The sequence below is a fragment of the Capricornis sumatraensis genome, chromosome 7 (assembly GCF_032405125.1).
Source record: "Capricornis sumatraensis isolate serow.1 chromosome 7, serow.2, whole genome shotgun sequence".
NCBI classification, from domain to species: Eukaryota; Metazoa; Chordata; class Mammalia; order Artiodactyla; family Bovidae; genus Capricornis; species Capricornis sumatraensis.
The window spans coordinates 59,096,909-59,123,718 of record NC_091075.1 but is presented as its reverse complement, the minus strand read 5'-3'; the positions used below and the strand labels follow the sequence as shown (position 1 = coordinate 59,123,718).

Here is a 26,810-nt window from a genome sequence, read left to right as displayed (position 1 = left end):
AAACTTCAACATACCTTTTTTTTCTTTTTTTTTTTAACGGTCGAGACCCTGTTATCGGTAGAACCAGAGTCCTTGTATAAAGTAGTGCTGATTTTACAACAAGGAATCTAGGTTCACAGTTTTTCAAGTAAACAGTGACTTATGAGTAACTCTTCAATATTTGTGTTGTATTAGCTTGTTGCTGATGGATACTAAGCATTAAGATTAAAGCCATTTTGAAACTATTATTTTATACATCATATTAGAAGGCATTATGAGGTATACCAAGATGAAATATTTACAGTTGACTCTTGAAATAACACAGGTTTTAACTGCATGGGTCCACTTATGTGTGGCTCTTTTTTACTAGTGAGTTCTATAGCATGAAATGATCCATGGTTGACTGAATCTGCAGATAGATATGGAGAGATGGCAGATACAGAGGGACTGTGGCTGCAGAGGGCTGACTGTAAAGTTACACATGGATTTTCAACTGTGCAGAGGGTCAGCACCTCTAACCCTTGCATTGTTCAAGGGTCAACAGTATTCAGGAAGCAACAAATGAAGGGTGAAATTTTCTTCCATTAACAATGGCACATTTTGTACTCTTACACTACAAACCTCTAGTCCATACTCCTTACTTAACAATGTAAACGTAGTTCAGATAGCAGTTAAGATGTTCACTGTGAATGAAGTTAACAAATTCTCACTACATAATGCTATCTGTTGCAGGAGACATTTACTTCAAAAAATTTTGGATGTCCAGGATATGACCCAATGTCTCCTAGCACTTCTCTATTAGATGGCCAAATTGATGGTTGTCTACAATGCCAGGTTTATGAATTTCAGCAATGATGTGCACAGTTACAGCTTCTTGAAATGCTGATGATATTTTTTCTTGGTAAATGGTAAACTCTGAAATGCTTGGGAAAAAGGACATTTGACAATGTGAATAAAAACTAAAAGGTGAAGCGGAAGGCAAGGACTAGTCAAGATGCCAAAAAGAAGTACTTGTGAGAGCACTGATCCCAATTTGTATTTTTTTTTCTTTTCCTTTTTTTTTTTTTTGGCTGGGCTGCACAGCTTGTAGGATCTTAGTTCCCTGACTCATTCTCCCTGACTTAGTTCCCATTACTCATCATTATTGGACTGAACTCATACCCTCAGCAGTGAAAGCATGGTGCTCTAACCACTGGACTGCCAGGGAAATCCCAGTTTCAGTTTTTAGATGCACAATGTTTCTAGAGATGCCAGTGTGAAGGCAGGTACTCTGCAACCTTCGCCTTTTTATCTTAGTGGAGGTTAGCAACAAAGCAAATAAACATGGTTCAAAGAAAAAGATGAGCCAGTAATGAGTAGGGTCCAAGAAGCAGAGAGTAAAAGTGCAAAACCTCAAAAATGATGAAATATTTTACTTCTATTTTCCAGTGTTTCTTTTCATCCATGCTTAAAGAAATGACATTTTTCAGAGCTTAAAACTTGTGTTTTATAACACCTAAGTTGTAACAAGAAACAAACATTAGTTGTTTAGCTGATAAAGTTAAATGTGAAATTAATATCATAGTTACCTGAAATTCTAATCCGTAGTTTTCTCTGCAGAATTCTCTCAATTTAGGATACACATTTTCTTTTAGGGCCTGTCTTTCTGCTCCCGTGTCTGTGGTAGAAAAGCAAACACAGAAAGTGAGTTATGTCCACGTATGTAAAAGAAGCAGAAAAAAAGAAAGCTTACAAATAAACATGAATATAATCAAGCTGGGGTGCTACACTGTGAAATGATGGGATATTTATCTACTGGAGGGGACTTGTTCTTCACAGACCAGGGAGAGCCGAGATCCCTCTACCAGGCATACAGGACGGATGGGAGGCCCCTGGTAAGTTCTGCGGGTGCTGGCAGAGCTGAGAATTCACAGCTGATTCTCTAGACCAATGGAGACCCTCACATTGATCTCTTAATGGCCACAACCACACTGACTTTCAAAGAGGGTAAAAGGAAAAATCATAAGACTACTGGTATAACTCCATTGAGTATAAATGTTTCCACACACACACACATATAAGTTACTGATTTCCCAAAACATCTAGACTCTATCATTTCCTAAAGCATTTAGAAACAATAGCATCTGTGCAATCAGCACAATAATGAGGAGGGACAAACTGTAGGCATCAACATCTAAAAACTAGCAGATTCCACACAGGGTACTTGAAAACTTGCCAGTGGTTCAATAGTAATATCTTCACTCTGGGCTTAGGGACCTGTTACATCAGAGAGGGGACTGTTTTACCTGTGCCACAGTGTGTAAAAGCTTCAAAATTAAATATTTAAAAATTATCTATGTCATTAAAAATACAAGAAGAAACAGAGAACCTGAAACCGGAAGAACCACAAAATATGTATGTATTTAATGTTGAATGTTCTGCACAGAAAGGGATTCCAGATTCCATCTGTGCTGGACGATGCTCCGTATCAGTGATGATGCTATAAGATGCTTACAGCAAAGACAGACTTGCCCTCTCCAAGTAACTTCAGATGGAGATGAGAATCAGAGCTCTTCAAAATTAGGTTAATGTGTTATCTCATAAAAAGTTCCATTTGCTAAATGTACCTCAATCCCAGCCATAACCATGAAACATCTGCATGCCACATTTATAACTGAGGAACCAATTTAAAAGACTGTCCTTGTTATTCTCTAACAACATCTGTGCATACAAACTCAACCATATGCCGCACTGACCTACTCTACTTTCCTACTGTTCTCAAGCCTGTTTGAGAGGCAAACAACCAGTCCTGAGAGTCTGAGATGCAGCGGCAGCTCAACAGAGTGACAGGGACCAGTGTCCACAAGGGAACCAAAGATTCTATACAAGGTCTTTGAGATTACCCTGTGATCCAAACAAGCAGGGTCTTTTCCCACCACGGATCCAACACGGACCTAAGTCCCCAGGACAAGCGAGAGGACCATGCTTGAGGAGGGCACACCTGAACAGTGACCAGGTGCTGTTATGGCCCCAGTGGAGGCGGGGAACTAAGCTTTCACATGATTTATATAATCTTGGCATCACATGCCCATCCTCTTTCACCCTGTTTTAAGGGTTGAAAACACAAACCCTGCAGTAAAACTGATAATATTCAATCTCTCTAAAAGGCAACAGATGTTCAAAACCCAGATAACAAAAAGTCACTTTAAAAATGATTACCTAATGTGAAACCTGGGAGTATATTAAACAAAGATTACTGGTAAGATATTTAAAAAAAAACTGTATTCTAATAATACATGAAAAAATTATGAAATGAAGAGCAGAAATCTGCTTCTTAAAAATGTTATTACTGTAAATTTTATTCCTGGGTACTGAGACCTAAATGTGTCTTAGTAAGAAGGCTAACGCAGAAATCCAGTATCTAATTACTAACATTCATTGAGTTCTTACTGTAGACTAGTAGTGTGCTAAGTAATTCTATGTGCATTTTCTTAGTCACTTCTGTCAACAGCCTATGAAATAGTAAGATTACTAGTCCATTTTTTATATAAGATGAAACAAATATAAAGCGGTTAAGAGACATGCTTGAAGTCATATGACCACTAAGTTGGAGAACTTGGATTTGAATCGAGAGAGCTAAATATCACACTTTGCTCTAGCCATGGAAAATACGTAACTGTGCAAAGAATATTTGAAAATGACAAGTGCAATAACTTCCCTGAATGATTAAGGGATGCCAAAGTCCTAATACTTATGAAACAAAAAATCTGAGTTATCCACTTCTCTTCACCTCTGATGCAAGCCAAGCTCATCTCTCAGTTGAACCTTATCTTGCTGTTTCCATACTTGCCTCCATCCATCTATTCTCCACAGAGCAGCCAGCCCAATCCTATAAGAACAAGTCTGATCACATCACTGTCTCATTTAAAATCCTCCAGCATCTCTTCATGGAACTTGAGATGAAATCCCCACGCCTTACCTTGACTGTCCTCTCCCTCCCTAAGCTCATTTCTTACCACTTGTCTAGTTCACATCACTCCAGCAGCACTGGTGTTCATTTGGTTTCTGGATTACATTTTCACTCGTGACCTTTGCTTTAGCCATGACCTCCTCCTGGAATGCTCAATCCCACGATCATCTCATAGCATCTCCTGTCACTCAAGTGTCAGCTTTAATGCCACCTTCTCAGAGGTCTCCCCTGAGCCCTCCAGCTACAGAAGCCCTCTCTATCACACCACCTTCTTCAAATTCTCTGCATATTACTCATCACTACTGGTGACAGCTGTTTACCATCTGTCTCCCCCACCTGCCACATGAGTTCAATGGGACTCAGAGCCTTTTTCTGTCTCTTTCACTGCTGCATCTCCAGTGACTAGAATCATACTCAGTTAAGGAAGGAGTAAATGAAAAAAAAATCCACAAAAGGACAAGTGATAAAACTGAGCTGACAGACAATGCTTCTCTGAAATTACCTCCAGAAACAGAAAGGCTTCATACATTCCAATGTGTCATTGGTTGGATATAGAATCAACACTGTGAAATTCTGGGAAATAAATGATAGGGTTTAGAAAGTCAGCTTCATGAAGTAAGTGAATGAACTAAAATACTGATGTCTTTCCTGGTTTCTATGATTCTGGCAAAATACTAATATTTTATCAAATTATGTTGAATGTTTCTAAAAATGTGAGGGAAGTGTATGATAGACATTCTGTGTTATTACTTATAGTACAAAAGTGACTCAGATTTTCCTATATTTGTATTAATACAGGATGACTGGTTCTGGAAATGGAAAAGTAATTAAAATAGAATGGATTCATTATGTTGGGTGAAAGATAAGCTGGCTTAATTATACAGAAAACCTGATTCATACTGACAGCAAATCCGGATGGTTAGCAATTAAAAAAACAGTAGAATGTCATGGACAGGAAAAATTAAGTCACAGAATGTTGCCCATAAAAAGGGACCTCTTAAAAAAGTGTAGATCAAGACAAAGTATGTAATCATTTATTCTTCACCATCATTGTGTCCATTTGTATCTGCCCACCTTGGAAAAGATGCATAACACTTTAGTAGCACTGTAGAGGTTTATAAAGAGTTGCTTTCTGAATAATTCCTCTCTGATTTCAGAATTAATGATGGTGTCTGTGTAGTATCTGAATTACCTTCGGGAAGAATACTAGTTGAGGGAGAATTATCAGTCAATATAATTCAATATAATTGGGCTTCCCTGGTGGCTCAGAGGTTAAAGCGTCTGCCTCCAATGTGGGAGACCGGGGTTCGATCCTTGGGTTGGGAAGATCCCCTGGAGAAGGAAATGGTAACCCACTCCAGTATTCTTGCCTGGAGAATCCCATGGACGGAGAAGCCTGGTAGGCTACAGTCCATGGGCTTGCAAAGAGTTGGACACGACAGAGCAACTTCACTTTCACTTTATCAGTCAACATCATTATCCTATTTCAAGTATGGTTTAGATTAATTACAAGTTTTTATTAAAAATAAGAGTGCCAAAATGGCCACATTGGATTGGAACTTCTTACTGCCTCCACTACCCACACTTAAGGGGATGGACCTTAGGTGAAGTCACTTCCCTCCTGGCAGCCCAGAAAACTTATCTGGGATCTACCTGCAGCTGTCATTCCAGCCGGGTTTCCCAAGTTTCCCTACATCTCTTCTTGCCTGGATCCTCCCCTCTTTTCCTGGCCCCTTAGCCAGTAAACACTGCACATCCTATCTGACTTCTGTCATCTGCGTTGATTTCCTGTTTGGTGGCTTCCCAGAGGCTGCCTCATCCCCATGCCCTCCAAGTTTTCTGTGCCCAACCAGTCACCCTTACTGTTCCTCATTTCAATGTCACTAAATCCTGTCAATTTCATCATAATCATCTCTGAATCTGGCTATGCTTTTTTTTTTTCTAATCTCTATTTTTGTACTCATCATCTCAACTCTAAGAGTCCAAAAGTCTCCAATCTCATTGATCTGTTACTTGTCTCTCCTCATTCCAGCCTTATGCTCCACAGAAGTGCTGGAGATAAATGCTAAGACAAAACAAAAGTGAAAACTAATTTGATCACTAAAAGCCTTGATTGGTATCTGCTGGCCTAGAGGATGAAGGCCAGAATGGTCAGCAGATGTAAATGTATCTCTGACCTAAGTTTCATCTTCTACCACTGTTTACCATGCACCCTCCAGAATGTTTTTCAGATATTACTTGAACCTTGTCTTGACACATACTGCTTTCCATGCTCAGAATTCCCTATTTACTGCATCCCATTGTTTGGCAGATTCAGACCCTCCTGAGTCCCAATCAAAAGCACTACAATTTGTGAACTCTTACTGGTTAGAGACAAGCATATCCTGGTCACCTCACAGCACTTTGCTCACCCCTATATAACACCATGCATTATGCTTTATTATAATATTTGTAATTTATTTTTAGTCTTTCTCCCCCATTAAACTTGTGAATTCATGAAAGGCATAGACATCCTCATACATCTTTATATCACAAAAAGTAGAGCAGACCCCAGCACATAGCTAGGACTCAATAAATGAAAAAGAAAATAGATGCTACTATAATTAAAACATTAATTAAACTCAAAGAATTATTTTATCTCCATAAAGTTAACATAAATGAAAATTCAACTTTATCTTAAATTAATAGTTGACTATGTTAATAGGATTAATAGCAATGTGTGAATCTGGGGTGATGTCAGAAAATAATGACAAAGTATGGCATAATAAGGAGTTTACTTAGCAAACACTCTTCCTAATTAGCAATAATAAAACTAGACAAAATTATCAAAGAGCATTTTAATGTAAATTAACCAAAGACCATGGGCATAAAACAAATTGGGACGTGATTATTAATCAAAAGCAGCTGAACTTTGGATAAGAACAGTGGCAGTCTATGAGAGTCTTGCCTGGGATTTCTCCCATCCCTCCTTAACCATTCCCTCTTTTAGACTCCATGTCAGAGAGGGTCAAGCTGTGAACATCAGCATCTTCACTGTCACAGAAAGGTCACCTGATTTGCAGCTGAGCATGGGGAAACTCCATGCCCATGAGCGCTGTTAGTAGTAGTCTCAGAAGCAGACAAACGGGGAAGCCCACTGGCTCAGCTAGCCTGTGACTTCACTCAAATTTTACAAGGAAATCAGTGAAATAAACAGCCATAAGACAGTCTTGATAAGCTCTCTGAAAATTCCTGGCTGAAGAAGGCTACCCACAGACATAAAAGATCAAAAGCTATCGACATGCTTCAGGCTGACTTTGAGCCTAGTACGTGGAGCATGGAAACATGAGAAGGCCTGGTGGAAAAGTAAAAGCTGAGAAAGATTAAGACACTCTGCACTAAACTTGTCATGTTTTGGACTTAATGAAATCAAAATCCATGTCAAAAGTTAAGAAATGCAACTAAAGCAATGGCTAGAGAGAAATCTATACCTTTGAATAACTACAGCAGAAATGAAAGGTCTCAAACTGGTAACTTAGGATTCTACCTTAAGAAACCAGAAAAAGATGAAAGAAAGAAGACATACATATGGCCAATAGGCATAGAAAAAGATGCTCAACATCACTGATTATTAGGGAAATGCAAATCAGAACCACAATGAAATATTACCTCACACCTGTCAGAATGGCTATTACCAAAAAGGCAACAAAGTAACTGCTGGCAAGGATGTAAAGAAAGGGGAACCCTCATGCACTGTTGGGGTGAATGTAAATTGGTGCAGCCACTATGGAAAACCCTATGGAGATTCCTCAGAGAATTAAATAGAACCACTGTGTGATCCAGCAATTCCACTACTGGATATTTATCAAAAAACTCAAACACTATTTAGAAAAGATATACACACCCCTATGTTCACTGACACATTATTTATAATATCTAAGATATGAGTGTGACCTAATGTCCATTCGTAGATGAATGGATAAAGAAGATGTGGTATACATATATATATATAATGGAATATTACTCAGCCATAAATAAGAATGAAATCTTGTCATTTGCAACAATATGGATGGATCTACAGGGTATTGCACTAAGTGAAATAAGTCAGATAAAGACAAATACTGTGTGATTTCACTTATATATAGAATCTAAAAGACAAAACAAATGAACAAACACAACAAATCAGAAACAGTTAAAGATACCAGGAACAAACAGGTGATTGCTAGAGGAGATGGGATGGCGGGGCGGGGGCCAGAAATAGGTGAGCGAGATTAAAGAGGTACAAACTCCCAGCTACAAAATAAATGAGTGATGAGTATGAAGTATACAGTGTAAGGAATATAGTTAACAACTAAATAACGCCTTTGTGGTGACATACCACAACTAGACATTGTGGTGGATCATTCTCAGATGTACAGAAAAAAATCACGATGGTGTAATAAGAGCTGACAGTGTCGCAGGTCAATTATATTTCAAAAACAAACATACAAACAAATTCAGAGAAAAAGAGATCAGACTTGTGGTTACCAGAGATGGGGGTAGACGGAGGTGGTAGGTGAAGGTAGTCCAAAGTGCTACAGACTCCAAGACAGAGAAGTACTAGAGATGTAATGCACAACATAATAAAGATATTCAACACTCTTGTATGTTATACATAAAAGTTAAGAGAGTAAATCCTACAAGTTCTCATCACATGCACAAAAAGTAGTTTTCGATCTTTAACTCTGTATCTATATGAGATGATGGATATTCACTAAACTTACTGTAGTAATTACTTCATGATATAAATAAAATAATTATATGCCTTAAACTTATACTGTGCTGTGTTGTCAATTTTATGTCAATAAAACTAGAAGAAAAAAACAAACAAACTTGAAAGAGAACAAATGTAATCCAAAACTGAAGGAGGAAAATACAGAGTCAAAATCAATGAAATAGAAAATAAGGAAAAAAAATCGCATATAATCAATAAAGCCAAAAGTTAGCTCTCTGAATGAGTAGTACAATTTTACAAACTTCTAGCTAGGTTGATTAAGAAAAAAGAAGATGACAAACTATCATAATTCGGAATGAAATATAGCATAAAGATGCTACAGAAATTTAAAAAGTTATAAGGGCATAAAATTATGAACAATAACTTTATTTCTAATAAATCAGAAAACCTGGTTGAAATGACCAAATTCTACAAGCAGAAATTCTTGAAACTGACTCAAGGAAAAGAAAATATGAAGAAATCTAAAACAAATTAAAAAATCTGAATTAGTTACTAAAAATCTTTCCAAAGAAAATCACCAGCCCAGAGAACTTAACTGATAAATTATAACAATATGTAAATAAATACTCCCTTATACAGAAAATAGAGTAGAAGGAACACTTCAACTTATTCTTTAAGTCTATATCATCCTAAACCCCAAACCAGACATTTGCCAAAATCTAATACCCATTCAGGATAAAAACTCAGCCACGGAGAACAGAAAGGCATTTCTTGATCCTGATAAAGGCTACCTACACAGAACCTTACAATTAGTGCTATGCTTCACAGCTTAAGACCAAATATTTTCCAGTTATGATCAGGAACACATTATCACTTCTATTCAACATTTTACTGGAGGTTGTAAACAGTGTAGTGAAGAACAAATGAAAAATAAAGGCACCTAGCATGCTGCAGTCCGTGGGGTCACAAAAAGTCGGACACGACTGAGCAACTGAACCAAACTGAGATTGAAAAGGAAAGAAAATTTATTTTCAGACAACATGGTCTTATATGTAGAAAATCCTGAGAAATCCAGAGAAAATTATAATAACTAATAAATAATTTCAACAAGGTCACTGGATAGACTACAACAATATTTCTTTATATTCACAACAAACAATTCAGAAATGAAACAGAAAAACTGCATTTACAATGGCATTAAAATAATAAAACACGGAAAAAATTTAACAAAAACAATGCAAAACATACATTGCAAAGTGTAAGACCTTGCTGAGAGAAAGATCTAAAAGGAGAGAGAGACACTTGATGTTTATGGATGGGAAGGCTCAATATTACTAGAATGGCAACCTTCACCAAATACAGGCTTGAGATTCTCCAAGGTGATCTGCAGACCCAACACAGTCGCTATCAAAATTGCAGCATATTTTGCAATTATGTTGTCATTGCCATTATTTAAATGAAGTTTTAAAGCACACCCTAGTCAATCTTGCTCATTATTCAATCTAAGTATACCAATGCAAAGAATGCTCAAACTACCGCACAATTGCACTCATCTCACATGCTAGTAAAGTAATGCTCAAAATTCTCCAAGCCAGGCTTCAGCAATACGTGAACTGTGAACTTCCTGATGTTCAAGCTGGTTTTAGAAAAGGCAGAGGAACCAGAGATCAAATTGCCAACATCTGCTGGATCATGGAAAAAGCAAGAGAGTTCCAGAAAAACATGTATTTCTGCTTTATTGATTATGCCAAAGCCTATGACTGTGTGGATCACAACAAACTGTGGAAAATTCTGAGAGAAATGGGAATACTAGACCACCTAACCTGCCTCTTGAGAAGTCTGTATGCAGGTCAGGAAGCAACAGTTAGAACTGGACATGGAACAACAGACTGGTTCCAAATAGGAAAAGGAGGACGTCAAGGCTGTATATTGTCACCCTGCTTATTTAACTTCTATGCAGAGTACATCATGAGAAATGCTGGGCTGGAAGAAACACAAGCTGGAATCAAGATTGCCAGGAGAAATATCAATCACCTCAGATATGCAGATAACACCACCCTTATGGCAGAAAATGAAGAGGAACTAAAAAGCCTCTTGATGAAAGTGAAAAAGGAGAGTGAAAAAGTTGGCTTAAAGCTCAACATTCAGAAAAAGAAGATCATGGCATTCGGCCCCATCACTTCATGGGAAATAGATGGGGAAACAGTAGAAACAGTGTCAGACTTTATTTTTTGGGGCTCCAAAATCACTGCAGATGGTGACTGCAGCCATGAAATTAAAAGAGGCTTACTCCTTGGAAGAAAAATTATGACCAACCTAGATAGCATATTGAAAAGCAGAGATATTACTTTGCCGACTAAGGTCCGGCTAGTCAAGGCTACGGTTTTTCCAGTAGTCATGTATGGATGTGAGAGTTGGACTGTGAAGAAGGCTGAGTGCTGAAGAATTGATGCTTTTGAACTGTGGTGTTGGAGAAGACTCTTGAGAGTCCCTTGGACTGCAAGGAGATCCAACCAGTCCATTCTGAAGGAGATCAGCCCTGGGATTTCTTTGGAAGGAATGATGCTAAAGCTGAAACTCCAGTACTTTGGCCACCTCATGCAAAGAGTTGACTCATTGGAAAAGACTCTGATGCTGGGAGGCATTGGGGGCAGGAGGAGAACGGGACGACAGAGGATGAGATGGCTGGATGGCATCACGGACTCAATGGACGTGAGTTTGAGTGAACTCCGGGAGTTGTTAATGGACAGGGAGGCCTGGCGTGCTGCGACTCATGGGGTTGCAGAGAGTTGGACATGACTGTGTGACTGAACTGAACTGAACTGATACCAACTGGTATCAAACAGGGTAGACAGAGGGACTGAGCATGGTTCTAGAACCAAACTCCCCATGTCTTAATCCCAGCTCCTTCACCTGCTAGCTGTGTGATCTCAGGCAAATTGTTAAGTCTCATTTTTTTAATTTGTCATATGGAATGAAAATTACTAGCATCAAGCTTATGAGGTTGTTGTCAAGATTAGGATGGAATCTTTCAACAACACCTGGTATGTGGTAAATGCTCAATAAGCACTGCAATTATTCTAGCAAATAATTTGGGGAATCAAAGATTAATCTTTTATTACTTATGAGAATTTTCAGCACTAAAAGATGAATAGTAAAGTAGCTACAACAATCACTATATTGTCCCACACTGTATTTCTTAAAAAATGATTAAATTTTCAAGATATTTTTCAAAGCTTTAGGGAAAGCCATAGTTAAAATGTAATTTAAAAAATACCACCAGTTTATCCAAATACTCTTAAAAGTTCCCAGTAGGACTTCAATAGCTGTATTATTGCTACACTTCAATACATTTTAGGAAAAAAGGGTAAAGTATAAAAGATAACAATGCTGGGCTTGTTTCTGGTAATAGTGAGGAAAAGAAACCTGCACAAATATGACACTAAGACATCCCAAATATGGCATACAAATATTTTAAAATGTATCTTTTAAAACATGTCACACACTTTGAATAAAACCAAGCAATGCCCAAGACACAGTGAAAGCAGTAATCTCAGAAAATAAGGATTCTTCAAGGCCAGCTTTTGCCTCTATTCCACAAAATCCTGGTGATCTCTAGTGTTGATTTTTGTCTTCTGTGGGTCAGGGTACACTGGACACAGAACATAGAGCCCCAAAGTGATGAGTCTATCAGGAAATCCTTGTAAAAGGCCATGACCTCAAAGAGTCAAGATCTTCAGTGTGAGAGTCAATCAGAAATAAATCTTCATCACCAGGAAAATGTGCTGCCATATCATTTGCACTTGGCAGAAAAAACAGTCTCCTTGATATTTGTAATCACGAGCTTGGCCTCTTGTAGATCAGCAGTACAAATTAATCTTATTTAAAGTCTGGGAAATATCAAGCCTATAATTTATTTTAAAATGTTTTTACATTTTATTAAAAATATATATGATGTTGAAACTTTGCATTTTATAAACTAGTATCTGGCTATTAGTATTCTACAGGAGCCAGAGTTCTTGGTGACTATATATATATATGTATGTTTGTGTGTGTGTGACTTTTTTGTATACTATGGGCCATTTCAATCTTACAATCATTTTTAGAGTTGTTGTAATTGATGTGAATGTCATGTTTTTTTCAAATCTGTTCTGAGCCTACAGTGTTTGCTTTGTGAATATATAATATATGTGCATTGTATATATTCTGTATAGTTACATTGTACTGAAATATTTGCTCAATTGATATAAGTAAAGTATGCATTGAGTAACTTTTCCCCTTAGCCTGGTTGTTTAATATTTTTAAAAAAGGTTTGAACTTTTCAAAAAACAAAGATTTTTAAATTGGCCTTTATTACATGGTCACAAATAAAGTTGCAGTTAGAAAGGATGGGGAGGGAAAAAATAGTTTTGAGTGTCTTTGAATAGAAGCGTTAAGACTAAGGTTTGTTTGGTTCCCTTACCCACTTCATTAAAATATCTTATTAATGCTAAAAAACAACAGAAAACAACTGTTCTGCTTTGGTAGTGACCCCTGGTGCTCCAGAAGCATAATCTCTAATGAGGCCTTAATGAATTTCAGCAAATTAAAAGTTTCAAAGAATATTAAGCTACATGTGCACACATACACACACAGACAAATCAATAAACACACAAGAAAACAAGGCGCCATGAGTTAGAGCCAGATGAAACAAACAAAAAATAGCTAAAACACATCCACACAGATTTACTGAATTATCTGGAATATAGGTGCTTAAAGAAATGAAAGTTAGAATTGAATAAAACAATAGGAACAAGAAGCACACACAAAAATCAATAAAGCAGTCTTTTAGAATAATACAGCAGTACCTCTAGAAATAAAAAAAAATTAATTTAAATTAAAACTCAGTGGAATTGTTAAATAGCTGAAAAAGACTAAGTGAACAGAAAGATAGATGGGAACAAATTATCCAGAATATAGTAGAAAGAAATGAAAAAAATCTGGAAAGTTGGCAGATTCAGATAACACAGTAAAATGTAAGATTCATCTTTCAAGCTCCAGAAGGATGGAGAAGAGAGCTTAGAAAGAGGCAGTAGTCGAATAAATAATGGCTAAATATTTCCCCAAATTTGTTGAAAGATTCCAGTCCTCATCTTTAGCAAGACCAACAAATTCCAGACATAATAAAGAATTATACACAAATACAGAAGTTATATTTTATGGTGAAAATGAAGAACACCAAAAGAGAGGATCTTTAAAAAAAGCTAGAGAAAAAAAAAAGGGTAGATAACCTACAACATAATACAATTATACTTTCAACTGACATGGCACCACCAGCAGAAGCCAAAGATTGGAACATTATCTTTACTAGGCTGAAATGAACAGCAACGGTCAGCCTAGAATTAAATAGGCAGCAAAGTAAAAGGGCAAAAGAAAATATTTTTAGCAAAGCAAAAAGTGAGTTTCCTGCCTTCTTTTTCTCCCTATCAATTATTTTTTCCCCAGTTTTATTGTGATACAATTGACAGCGCAAATGACAGTTATGTATTGGTTTGGGCTTCCCAGGTGGCTCAGCCATAAAGGCTCCACCTGTCAATGCAGGAGATAGAAGAGATGTGGGTTCGATTCCTGGGTTGGGAAGATCCTCTGGAGGAGGAAATGGCAACCCACTGCAGTATTCTTGCCTGGATAGTCAGTCCCATGGACAGAGGAGACGGGTGGGCAACAATCCATGGGTTGCAAAGAGCCAGACATGACTGAGCACACACACAATGTATAGGCTTGAGGTATACAGAATAAGGACTTGACTTTTCACAGTAAGTTTAATGAACACTGATTATCTCATATAGATACAAAAATAAATATAAAAAATTTCTGTGTGATGACAACTTTCAATTTACCCCAACTTTCATATATAAAGTGCTAATTATATTTATCATGTTGTATATTACATCCCTAGTACCTATTTGTCTTAGAAATTTGTACATATTGATCATCTTTGTCTATTGCCCACCCACCCCTGCCTCTGATAACCACAAATTTGGTCTCTTTTTCTATGAGTTTGTATGCTTGTTTTTGACATATAATGGACATACAACACCATGTTAGTTTCGGATACACAAAATCGTGATTTTTTTTTCTATATCATTTCAAAATGATCACTCAGCTCAGTTCAGTTGCTCAGTTGTGTCTGACTCTTTGCGACCCCATGGACTTCAGTACACCAGGCTTCCCTGTTCATCACCAACTCCCAGAGCCTACTCGAACTCATGTCCATCGCCTCAGTGAAGCCATCCAACCATCTCATCCTCTATCGTCCCCTTCTCCTCCCACCTTCAATCTTCCCCAGCATCAGGGTCTTTCCCAATGAGTTGGTTCTTCACATCAGGTGGCCAAAGTACTGGAGTTTCAGCTTCAGCATCAGTCCTTCCAATGAATATTCAGGACTGATTTCCTTTAGGATGGATGGACTGGTTGGATCTCCTTGCAGTCCAAGGGACTCTCAAGAGTCTTCTCCAGCACCACAGTTCAAAAGCATCAGTTCTTCAGTGCTCAGCCTTCTTTACAGTCCAACTCATATCCATATATGACTACTGGAAAAACCACAGCCTTGACTAGATGGACCTTTGTTGGTAAAGTATTGTCTCTGCCTTTTAATATGCTGTCTAGGTTGGTCAGAACTTTTCTTCCAAGGAGCAAGTGTCTTTTAATTTCATGGCTGCAGTCATTATCTGCAGTGATTTTGGAGCCCCCAAAAATAAAGTCTCTCAAGTGTTTCCACTGTTTCCCCATCTATTTGCCATGAAGTGATGGGACCAGATGCCATGATCTTAGTTTTCTGACTGGCAAGTCAACTTTTTCACTCTCCTCTTTCACTTTCATCAAGAGGCTTTTTAGTTCCTCTTCACTTTCTGCCATAAGGGTGGTGTCATTTGCATATCTGAGGTTATTGATATTTCTCCCGGTAATCTTGATTCCAACTTGTGCTTCTTCCAGCCCAGCGTTTCTCATGATGTACTCTGCATAGAAGTTAAATAAGCAGGGTGACAATATACAGCCTTGACGTCCTCCTTTTCCTATTTGGAAGCAGTCTGTTGTTCCATGTCCAGTTCTAGCTGTTGCTTCTTGACCTGCATACAGATTTCTCAGGAGGCAGGTCAGGTGGTCTGGTATTCCCAACTCTTTAAGGATTTTCCACAGTTTATTGTGATCCACACAGTCAAAAGCTATGGCGTAGTCAACAAAGCAAAAGTAGATGTTTTTCTGGAACTCTCTTGTTTTTTCGATGATCCAGTAGATGTTGGCAATTTGATCACTACGTAAGTATTTAAGATACATCACCATACAGATATTATATAATTTCTGACGATATTCCACACACTGTACATTTCATACTTGTGACTCACTTATTTTGCAACTGGAAGTTTGTACCTTTTAATCCCACTCACCTATTTCATTCCTCTCCCTACACCCCTCCTCTCTAGCAAGGACCTGTTTCTTTTCTGTAACTGTTTCTGTTTCTCAGATGTTTTGTTTCTGTTCATTTGTTTTCTCAGATGCCACCTTGCAAGTGAAATGAAAAGCATTTGTCTTTCTCTGACTTATTTTAATTAGCTTATGCCCTGTATGTCGACCCATGTTGTTGCAAATGGCAAGGTTTCATTCTTTTTTATGGCTGATTAATATTCAAATATATATATATATATCTCACATCTTTTTATCCATTTATCTATTGTTGGTTTGCTTTCTTATCTTGCTTACTGTAAATAACGCTGAAATGGGTACAGGGATACATAGATCTTTTCTAGTGTTTTCATTTTCTTTCAATAAAATAGCCAGAAGTGAAATTTCTGGATCATAAGATTGTTCCATTTTTAATTTTTTGAGGAAATTCCACACTGTTTTCCCTAGTGGCTGCAGCAATTTATATACCCACCAACAGTGGACAAGACTCCCCTTTCCTTCACATTCTCACCAACACTTGTCTTTTTCATAACAGCCATTCTGACAGGTATGAGGTGATATCTCATTGTGGTTTTGTTTTGTATTTCCTTGATGATTAGTGATGCTGAATATCTTTTCATGTGTCTGTTGTCCATCTGTATTTCTTCTTTGTAAAAATGTCTATTCAGTTCCTCTTCCCATTTTCAATCAGATTGTTTTTTGATGTTGAGTTGTGTGAGTATTTTGTAGATTCTGGATATAAACTCTTTATCAGTTATTGTTGATAAATATCTCTTCCCATTTAGTAGGTGGCCTTTTCATTTTGTTGATAGCGCCCTTTGCTGTGCAAAAGATTTTTAGCTTGACGTACTCTCATTTATTTCTGCTTTTTTTTCACCTAAGGCAACATATTAAAAAAAAATTACTAAGATCAGTGTCAAAGAATTACTGCCTATATTTTCTTCTGTATGCTTTATGGTTTCAGGTCTTACAATCAAGTCTTTAATCTATTTTGAATTTATTTTTGTGTATGGTGTAAGAGAGTAGTCCAGTTCTATTCTTCTGCATGTAGCTGTCCAGTTTTCTCAAAACCATTTATTGAAGAGGATATCTTTTACCAACTGTACATTCTTTCCTTCTATGCTATAGATTAATTGCCCATATAACTGTTGGTTCATTTCTGGGTTCTCTATTCTGTGCCTTATTTCTTTAGAAAGAAATTCTAGAGGGTTTATTTCAAGTAGACAAAAATTTGAGATGCAAGAAGTATTGGTATGCAAATAAACTAGTAAATATATAGCTAAGCCTAAAAATAAATTAGTTGCTACGTCAAACTAAAAATCTTCAGCACAGCGAAGAGAAACAACAAAAGAAAAAGAGAGAGGGTATTTGCAAATCACATACCCAATAAGGGGTTAATCTTCAAACTATACAAAGAACTCATATGGCTCAACCAACAAAAGAACAAACAATGCAATTGAGAAATGGGCAGAGGATCTAAACAGGCATTTTTCTAAAGAAGACATACAGATGGCCATCAGGCACATGAAAAGATGCTCAACATCACTAATCATCAGGGAAATGAAGATCAAAACCACAGTGAGAAAATCATCTCACACCTGTCAGAATGGCTTTTGTCAAAATGGTAAGAAATTACAAGCGTTGGTGAGAATGTGCAGAAAAAAGAAACTTCACGCCCTGTTGGTGGGAATGTAAACTGGTATTGCCTCTAGGGAAAACAATCTGAAAGTCTCAAAAAATTAAGAACAGAACTACCAAATGACCCAGCAATTACACTTCTAGGTATATAAACAAAACAACAGACTGTTATATATACATATATATAAATATATACATGAAAGTAATAATGCTGTATGTCACTTACAGCGGCTCACTGGGTAAAGAACCTGCCTGCAATGCAGGAGATGCAGGCAGATGGGAGTTTGAGCCCCAGGTCTGGAAGATCCCTGGAGGAGGGCAAGGAAACCCACTCCAGTACTCTTGCCTGGAGAATCCCATAGGCAGCGAAGCCTGGAGGACCACAGTCCATGGGGTTGCAGAGAGTCAGACGTGACTGAACATGAATGTACTCCCCAAGGCTGCCACCCTGTTCCATCCACTCCACACTGATGAGCAGCACCAAGGTACCTGCAGTCCCCTGGTGTGGACCCAGAAAACAGCCCCAGATAAGCACAGATGTGACAGGCTACCAGTGCGTACCGACAGCACGTCCATCCACAGATAAAGCTAGCATGATGAGAATTAAAATCTTAGTTCCTCATGTTTTCTGGAGAATAATGATGTTTTGAGTGCCTTATTCTTTGTTCATTCTGCTTGTTAATTTTTCTAAGGTCACCGTGCAACTAGATATTAATGTTACAGCCAGGCATACTATTGAATGATATTAAATACTTCTTTGTGTTTTATTATAATATTTTTTCTTTCAAAAACAGTTCATTTTTATTACAAAGTGAGTCATAATAAGTGAAGTTACTGCAAAATTGGTAACTTTGGAATTTTCGATTTCTTTTAAATTTTGAGAGCAAATTTCTTCAAATTAGCATAATTCATCTTTAATTATTCTCTTCCTTTCATGTTAAAGTCTATTTAAATAACACTCAGTAAGAACTATAAGTGGCATCTCAGATCTCCTCATTCAAATATAATTGGAATTTCACACTCCACTAGTATGACTTCATTCACGTATAATTCTCAACAAGTGCCTGCCACATTAAAATCTGTTGGTTGCTATAGTGTTTCTTCCAAAATAAAAGACACACAAGGCACATCCCTGCCCCCAGCATTCACAGTATATTGGGGCCAGACATCAGTCAGCTAAGAATGGGATTCCCAGTAATGCAGAGCAAATTCTAGAATAGAGGGTTAGGAAAAATGCTACTGGGGCAGAAAGATAGGAGTAATTAATTTGTCTAATATCAGGGAAAGTTAATCAGAGAAGATGACAATTAAGACCTGAAATATAGATAAAATTTTCCTTAGGTAGAGAGGAAGAAATATTTTCTAGAAGAGTAGCAGCATGAAGAAAACAAGGAAAATTTAAGAAGCGTGTGATGTGTTAGAGGAGCATCAGGTCGTGTGGTTTGTTGTGCAATGTACAGGTGGTGGTTTTCGTTTAGCTGCTAACTTGTATACTGCTCTTGTGACCCATAAACTGTAGCCCATCGGGCTCCTCTGTCCATGGGATTTCCCAGGGAAGAATACTGGCATGAATTGCCATTTCCTTCTCCAGGGGATCTTCCCGACCTAGGAACTGAACCCAGGTCTCCTGAACTGCAGGCGGATTCTTCAGGGGTTACATATAATTAGTCTATAAATTATTAGTCTTTTGCTGTTTCTTTGTGTGCTGGGAGTTTGGGGGGTAACAGCAATTATTTCTTTTCATCAAGTGGAAAAGGAAAGAATACATATGGAGGAATACACAGAACCAAAGCAATTCATCATTCTTTTCAGTCAACTACAAGGGAAACACTTCCATACTATGTCTACAATGCAGCTGTCACTTACTGACAGACGTTTCCCCGCACCTGGCTGACCTGTCTGTTTAGAGTAATTCATCAGTCAGTCTTCCATTTGTCCAGACTCTACTGTGTACCCAACACTCAGCTGGGTGTCAGGGAATCAAAGGAAACACTGCCCGGTTCCCAGTGCAAAGAACCCTGCTTTAGATAAGAGTCAAAGCTAAGGTACCTGTAGAAAACAGAAAACTGCTCCATATTAAACTGAATGGAACACATTTTAGACACCAGGCTGATTTATAGGCCCAAACTGGGGAAAGGTTTTAGAAAAGTTATGACTTGAAAATATGTAGACTTCAGAAAAAGAGTAGGGTAGAAAAGAGAGCTTTCTCGATGCAGAAGAAGACCCAGAGCCTATTATAGAAAGAGGCAGGAGTCTGAGAACAAGACTTCCTAATGGGACAGGGAAACAAGTTAGGGTACTGGGAGCAACTTACTGAGGGTCTTGAAAACGAGGAACCTGGATCTGATGAAGTATCTGCTGACACGATACATGTGATCTTATGGGAAGGTACAAAGGGACACACTCCCTAATGGCAGATCTGACAAAAAAGAAATGGGAACAGGGAGGATTGCCCAAAAAGAGCCACAGTAACCCATACACAAGGTAAGGTGAACTTACATCTTGATTACAACAGCAAAAGAAAGGGTGCAAACGAGAGACATTTTAAGGGAAATGGAGTGACAGATTTTATACGTGTGAGAGGGAGCTGTCATAGTATGGCTGTTAAGAGGAACATGGGTTCGATTACTGGCTTGATTAAACAATGTGCATGTCCTAGGGCTGGACCATAAGCCTTTTAAAACCTCAGAGCATGTCCATACTACCTACCTTACTGGGATTAAATCAATATAAAGTACTTCTCTAACAGTAAAGTCTCAGTAAATGTTGGTTGCACCACCACCATCACACCAGAGTGATTACAATTTCTCTACTTTAAAAAACAACTATTTTTTCCATTTTAATTGACAGGTATCTTGCAGAGACATGATTTAAGACTATGTAATGACCTGTTATTCTTCAACCTTTCACCCATTAGTAGGGCATCTATTGAAGATCCCTGCCTCATTAAATTATTATAGTTGGCAAATAATGATTTTCTATTTCCATTTTCTTTTACATTTATCAATTAACTTTCTACTGTCAGGAAGCACTCTCTCCCTTCCCATCCATCTGTACCTTCATTCACCCAGCCACCCACCCATCTGTCTATTCATCTATCTACCTCAATAGGTGTGCTTACATTAATTTAAAAAGGGAGAAAATGTAATAAACATGAAGAAAAACAGTCCCCAACTCCTACTGAACAGGAACAGATCTGGTTCTCACACACATGTGATGGCGTTCTCTTGCTGAAAGTAAGTAATTTCTTACAATGCCAGTATTAGATGCTCTGTCACCATGCTAGAGTCAAACATAGGCAGAACCACTCCATAAATGCATGTGGACACAGGAAAAAAACAAAACCAAGAATACTGTCCAAACCACAAAAAATGACCAATACCTCCCACTGCCCGCTGATGGGAGTGCTGCTTATTTACCAAATACAAGTTTAGTTTTGCTCCATTCCTCTTGCCTCCTATATACAAATTATTAATGTAACCAATAGAGAAACCACCCATTTTTGACAGCACCCACTTGTGAGTAAAACCACACTTCCTTAAAATCTCCCCCCAGTAATCGAGCAGGTAGATCCAAATATGAAAATAAGAGCCTCTTAATATACTGGAATATACCCTTCCTGAGATATCCCCCAGTTCCTCATGGTGTGCACTCTCACTTGTTGCCATGTGCCAAGAAACCCAACTCTGTTTAACCAGATGTTTATTCCTGGGAGGTCTGAATGGAGGGCATCAACAGCAATTTCACAGTGGAGAAATCTGACAGAGACACCACCTTAAACAAGCAATCAACAAATATTACCAGAAGTGGAACAAATCACTATCCTAATCCTCCTGATACAATGTCCTGAGGAGAATGCATCATTTTTGAATTGGGTTGGCTCAAAAAGCATAATACAAATTTAATCATGCAGAAACGTCAAACCACACTGAAGGCATTCTACAAAATAACTGCAGCATGCTCTTCAAAAATATTAACGTCAAGGATTAAGGAACTATACTGAATTAAAGATGACTATAGAGACATGACAGCTGAATGCAACCCATGGTCCGGCATTACTGCGGCAAGTGGTAACTTAGGATCTACAGATTAGGTAAGACTGAATTCATGTCCGTTTCCCCATTGATAACTGTATTGTTATATAAGGAGATGTCCTTTTTAGGAAATGCACATTGAAGCATTTAAGTGCAAAGAATATACATGTATGTTAAAATTATATACACACACATGTGTGTGCTTAGTTGATCAGTCATGTCCTACTGTTTGTGGCCCCATGGACTGTAGTCCACCGAGCTCCTCTGCCCATTGAATTTTCCAGACAAGAATATTGGAGTGGGTTTCCATTTCCTACTCCAGCGTATCTTCTCGATGCTGAGATTGAATCTGCATCTCTTGCTTCTCTTGCATTGGCAGGCAGATTCTTTACCATCCGTGCCACCTGGGAAGCCCGTACACACATACATATATGTTAAAATCATATGTGTGAATACACATGTAAACACAACAGAGAGAGGAGGAGGGTGGGATAAAGCAAACGTGCTAGAGTACTAACATTTGGGGAATTCAGATGAAGGGTATATGGAAATTAATTTTGCTCTTTTACAATTTTTGTGTAAGTCTGAAATTACAGTCCATTCTCATACCTGCAGTAAAGTTCTATGAAGCATGACTCATGCTTGAACGAAGCTCGTTAGTGCATAGATTTTCTCCCAAACATGCTCTGCAGCCCTCTTGTGCCCAGGAGTACTATGCACACACACTTCAGCACTGTAGTTTGGGGCCCCTTTACACAGCAAAATCCCCAAGAAAACCCCCACACCAAAGTCTGGAAAATGTGGCACTAAACAGACTGTGACAAGAACACTTGCTTGCAGTATTAAGCTGAGGCAAGAAGGCACGGCGTCCCCCTGTTCAACCTCAGCAGGGAACTGGGCACATCAGGTGATGTGAGTATCTCAACCATCTGCATGCGTGCAGGATGACTGGAAAAGTGCAAGGACTGATTTGGCAGTTACAAATTTCAGCCATGGATGAATTCACTTATATGGAATCTGTGAATAATGAGGACGGCTTGACTGTGTTATCAAAATAAAAAGGAAATATATTTTCAATCTGGAAGACTAGAAAAACAGTAGTACAATAAAATAAGACATGGTCTTTGGGCAGGAGAACTGTTCTGGGAGGGAAAGTGAAAGTGAAAATTGCTCAGTCGTGTCCAACTCTTTGCAACCCCATGGACTGTAGCAGATAGTATTTAATTCAGGATATTATAGGTTTGGAAGGTTGTCCCAGAAATGCCTTAGAAACATTTGGAAATCCAGGAGCTGATGAAAGCCAAATTAGAGAAAGAGATGAAGTCTATAGGAACTATTGTTTATACAGTAGGGATAACTGAAGCCATAATTAGAGCAAAGGAAGACCCAGATTTTGTGCTTAACTCGTAACACAAGTGACGATTAAATCATTACAGTGAAGAAACGCAGAATCAAGAAAGGGGAATATAGTGAAACCGCCTCCTTTTTGGCAAAGCTATTCAAATACATGCACTGAGTAAGGAGCAGCGGATAGTTTCAATGAGACAGTTTCAATAAAAAAATTTAAACAATACAGGATTTGACTTGATAGAGCTTTCCAGATCCAGTAGGCTATCTATCCAGAGAGAGTCACTGCTATTGGAGGTAATCAAACACAGGGTGCAGGTCATTTACCAGGATGAGCACATTATCGAATATTCTGATTGGATAATACTTTAAGACCTGTACAATGATTCTAATAGCCTGTGACTAATTTTTGATGAATATTTTCTTTGGAGTCTTAAGTGATTCCCATATACTCCATCAACCATGAAGTAGGTCTCCAGATCCTTAAAAATAATCAGACCTATTAAAGCAAAAATTTTTTGACCTAGGCAAAATATTGTTACCATAGTCCATTTCATTGAAATATCTAAAACATGGAGATAAAGGCAGAAGCTGCATCTTCATCAATGTGGTCCACCCTCTCCCTTAGTTTGCTGCTATCTTAAAAATAAAAGGTGAGATGGACAGCTGGGGCCTGGGACACATCCTCCTTAGCTGCTCCTTATGGAAAGTCAGCATGAGATGAGTTACAGAGCAGAAATGAGTGCTTGGGGCTCAAGGGTGGGAGGCTTATTTATTTTTTAAAATAGACAGTCCTGGGAATTCCATACTAGGTTGTAGTCTTTGGTGCCAAGGACTTCTCTGAAATAGCGAGGCATCAACTGGTAGGTAGTGGTAAGCTGAAGTTAAAACTGTCAAGAGTGTAGTACTCATTCCTGAACTTCCATAAACGTACCCTTGCACTGGTGTGTGGGAGCCTTGGGGAGAAGGGCCATTATCACAGCAACAAAATTGGAAGCTCTCACACCTGTCTCACTGCATCAGATCTGGTCAGCTCTGTGGTTCCCCTCCCATTACTTTCCGTGACAACACAAACAGCCTCCCTCTCCCCTCAGGGTGTGGGGCAGGGGAGAGGAGAGACTTTCTGTGACTTGTGGAACACTCTTGGCTAGTCTTCTGACATTTACCTATAAGCCTTTTACTGTGCTTCTGATTAGTTTAGAACATTCACTAATAGGCCTCCTTTGGCTTTCTGAATTTGGAATCTTTTCTTATTTTTTTTAATGAACAGTGTCCCAGGCTCAACATTTGCTAAATACTAACCAATAACACATAGTTTGCAAAAACTGATAGATGAAGATTTCTTTTGGATTAATAAAGCACTTTTGAGTCCAAAAGTCCGTGGACTCAGAGGGAGAGGGAGAGGGAGAGGGTGGGATGATTTGGGAGAATGGCATTCTATCATGTATACTATCATGTAAGAATTGAATCGCCAGTCTATGTCTAACGCAGGATACAGCATGCTTGGGGCTGGTGCATGGGGATGACCCAGAGAGATGTTATGGGGAGGGAGGTGGGAGGGGGGTTCATGTTTGGGAACACATGTAAGAATTAAAGATTTTAAAATTAAAAAAAAAAAAAAAGCACTTTTAATTCTTACTATCATTAGTAAAAGTAAATATTCATTCTTCATATAAATTTCTCTTATTGCATACTATCAAAACTATCCTCCAAATATATACAATCTACTACCTGGTTATAAAATAAACTAAATATACAAATGTATAAGAAAAATGTACTTTAAAGAGAGTTAATATAATGTACTAAACATAGCTAGAAAGGAAGGTAATCAAACCTTTTGGCAACATATGAAGTATAAAAGTGAAATATTCACATCTCAGAGTTGATGTTCATCAACAAGTAGCAAATTGGAAGATTACATTTAAATTCACATTTTTCTTCTTAAAAAAAAAACTCCTCATGATGACATCAAAGAGGGATCAAAAGAGCTCCCATAATGACTGCTTTTAGGGACAAATGTGAATTTGCTAGATACTGCTCATGAATTAAATTATTAGCAAATATGTATTGCACTCTGGCCACATGCAAAGCACTGTCCCAGAGGAACAGAGGAAATGAGAAATGTGCCCCAACACTGTAGTCAGGCAGGGTAACAGCTAATGACAAGACAGCCATTGATACAAGTGCCTATCAATTAAGAGCATGTGATGTTTAAAAGTTAAAAATAATGTTTTCTATGGGAGAGAGACTTTTGGCTGATTCCACATGCAAACTGGGAAAAATACTGACATGTTGAAACAAACCATTTTGTTGGAAGCAGCAAGCTATCATTGGTCCCACTGCTAGTCTACTGAACAAGTGATTGGACAGATCAGTAACAACTGATCACTTCAAAAAACATTTTCAGAAATAAATTTAACCTATGTTTAATACGCATAGATATTTCTGAGAATGCAGTTAGGATCTTTATGTATGTCGGACATCTCAGTGTCTTAACATCATTTTGGACTGGAGTTTGGCCCAGGAGGTGAGCCAAGTAAGACTCCCCTGCCCCAATTCTCTGTACTCATCCCTTTGAAGCATCTAAGAATTTGTACTAGCAATGCATCATCTAAGGGAATATACCTTAAAGTAGTCATCACATGCACTAAAGTAAGGCCCTTGGATTAAGAGTCATTAAGTCTGGTCTTGAGCAATATACACACACACACATATCAGAACAACAGAGACATTACTTTGTCAACAAAGGTCTGTCTAGTCAAGGTTATGGTTTTTCTGGTAGTCATGTATGGATGTGAGAGTTGGACTATAAAGAAAGCTGAGCGCCGAAGAATTGATCCTTTTGAACTGTGGTGTTGGAGAAGACTCTTGAGAGTCCCTTGGACTGCAAGGAGATCCAACCAGTCTATCCTAAAGGAGATTAGTCCTGGGTGTTCATTGGAAGGACTGATGTTGAAGCTAAAACTCCAATACTTTGGTTACCTGATGCGAAGAGCTGACTCATTTGAAAACACCCTGATGCTGGAAAAGATTGAGGGCAGGAGGAGAAGGGGACGACAGAAGATGAGATGGTTGGATGGCATCACCAACTCAATGGACATGAGTTTGAGTGAACTCCAGGAGTTGGTGATGGGCAGGGAGGCCTGGCGTGCTGCAGTTCATGGGGTCGCAAAGAGTTGGACACGACTGAGCGACTGAACTGAACATAAATGTTTTAAATCTAATGCTGTGTGATCCTGTTAATTTAATTAACTGCAAATGATCTTCAGTTAGAGGTGCTTTGGTGTCTAAGGAGTCAGCACACACTCAGACAATTTCCCAAATTTTCAAGAACTGAAAATTCTGGCAGTTTAATATGATACCTATACCATGGGGTTGCAAAGAGTCGGACACAACTGAGCAACTGAACTGAACTGAATACCAAAGGCATGCATTGGATAGTGCCTTCATTTTGTTTTGAGATATGTTTTAATATCCCGATCTTATATATTTATGGATGTGTTCATCTGGTCTCATAACTAAATGGGTGAGATACCTCAGTCATGTCACACCATGTGAAGAACACTGATATAATTTCACACAGGAAGAAAGAAACAGTTAAGTGGTTAGAGTTATCCTTCACTGTAATGCCTTTATCAGTAATTCTCATGTGTGCTCAGCTGTGTCCAGCTCTTTGTGAGCCCATGGACTGTAGCCCGCCAAGCTCCTCTGTCTATGGAATTTTCCA

At 38.3% G+C, this 26,810-nt stretch overlaps 1 protein-coding gene across 1 annotated transcript in view; it reads right to left on the bottom strand.

The window, feature by feature from the left end:
- The window catches only part of NWD2 (NACHT and WD repeat domain containing 2), a 228,536-nt gene that overhangs the window by 136,743 nt on the left and 64,983 nt on the right, over positions 1-26,810 (bottom strand). The window contains exon 2 of the mRNA XM_068974766.1: positions 1,548-1,636. Within this exon, the coding sequence (XP_068830867.1) occupies positions 1,548-1,636 (89 nt within the window). The remainder of the gene's footprint in view (positions 1-1,547; positions 1,637-26,810) is intronic.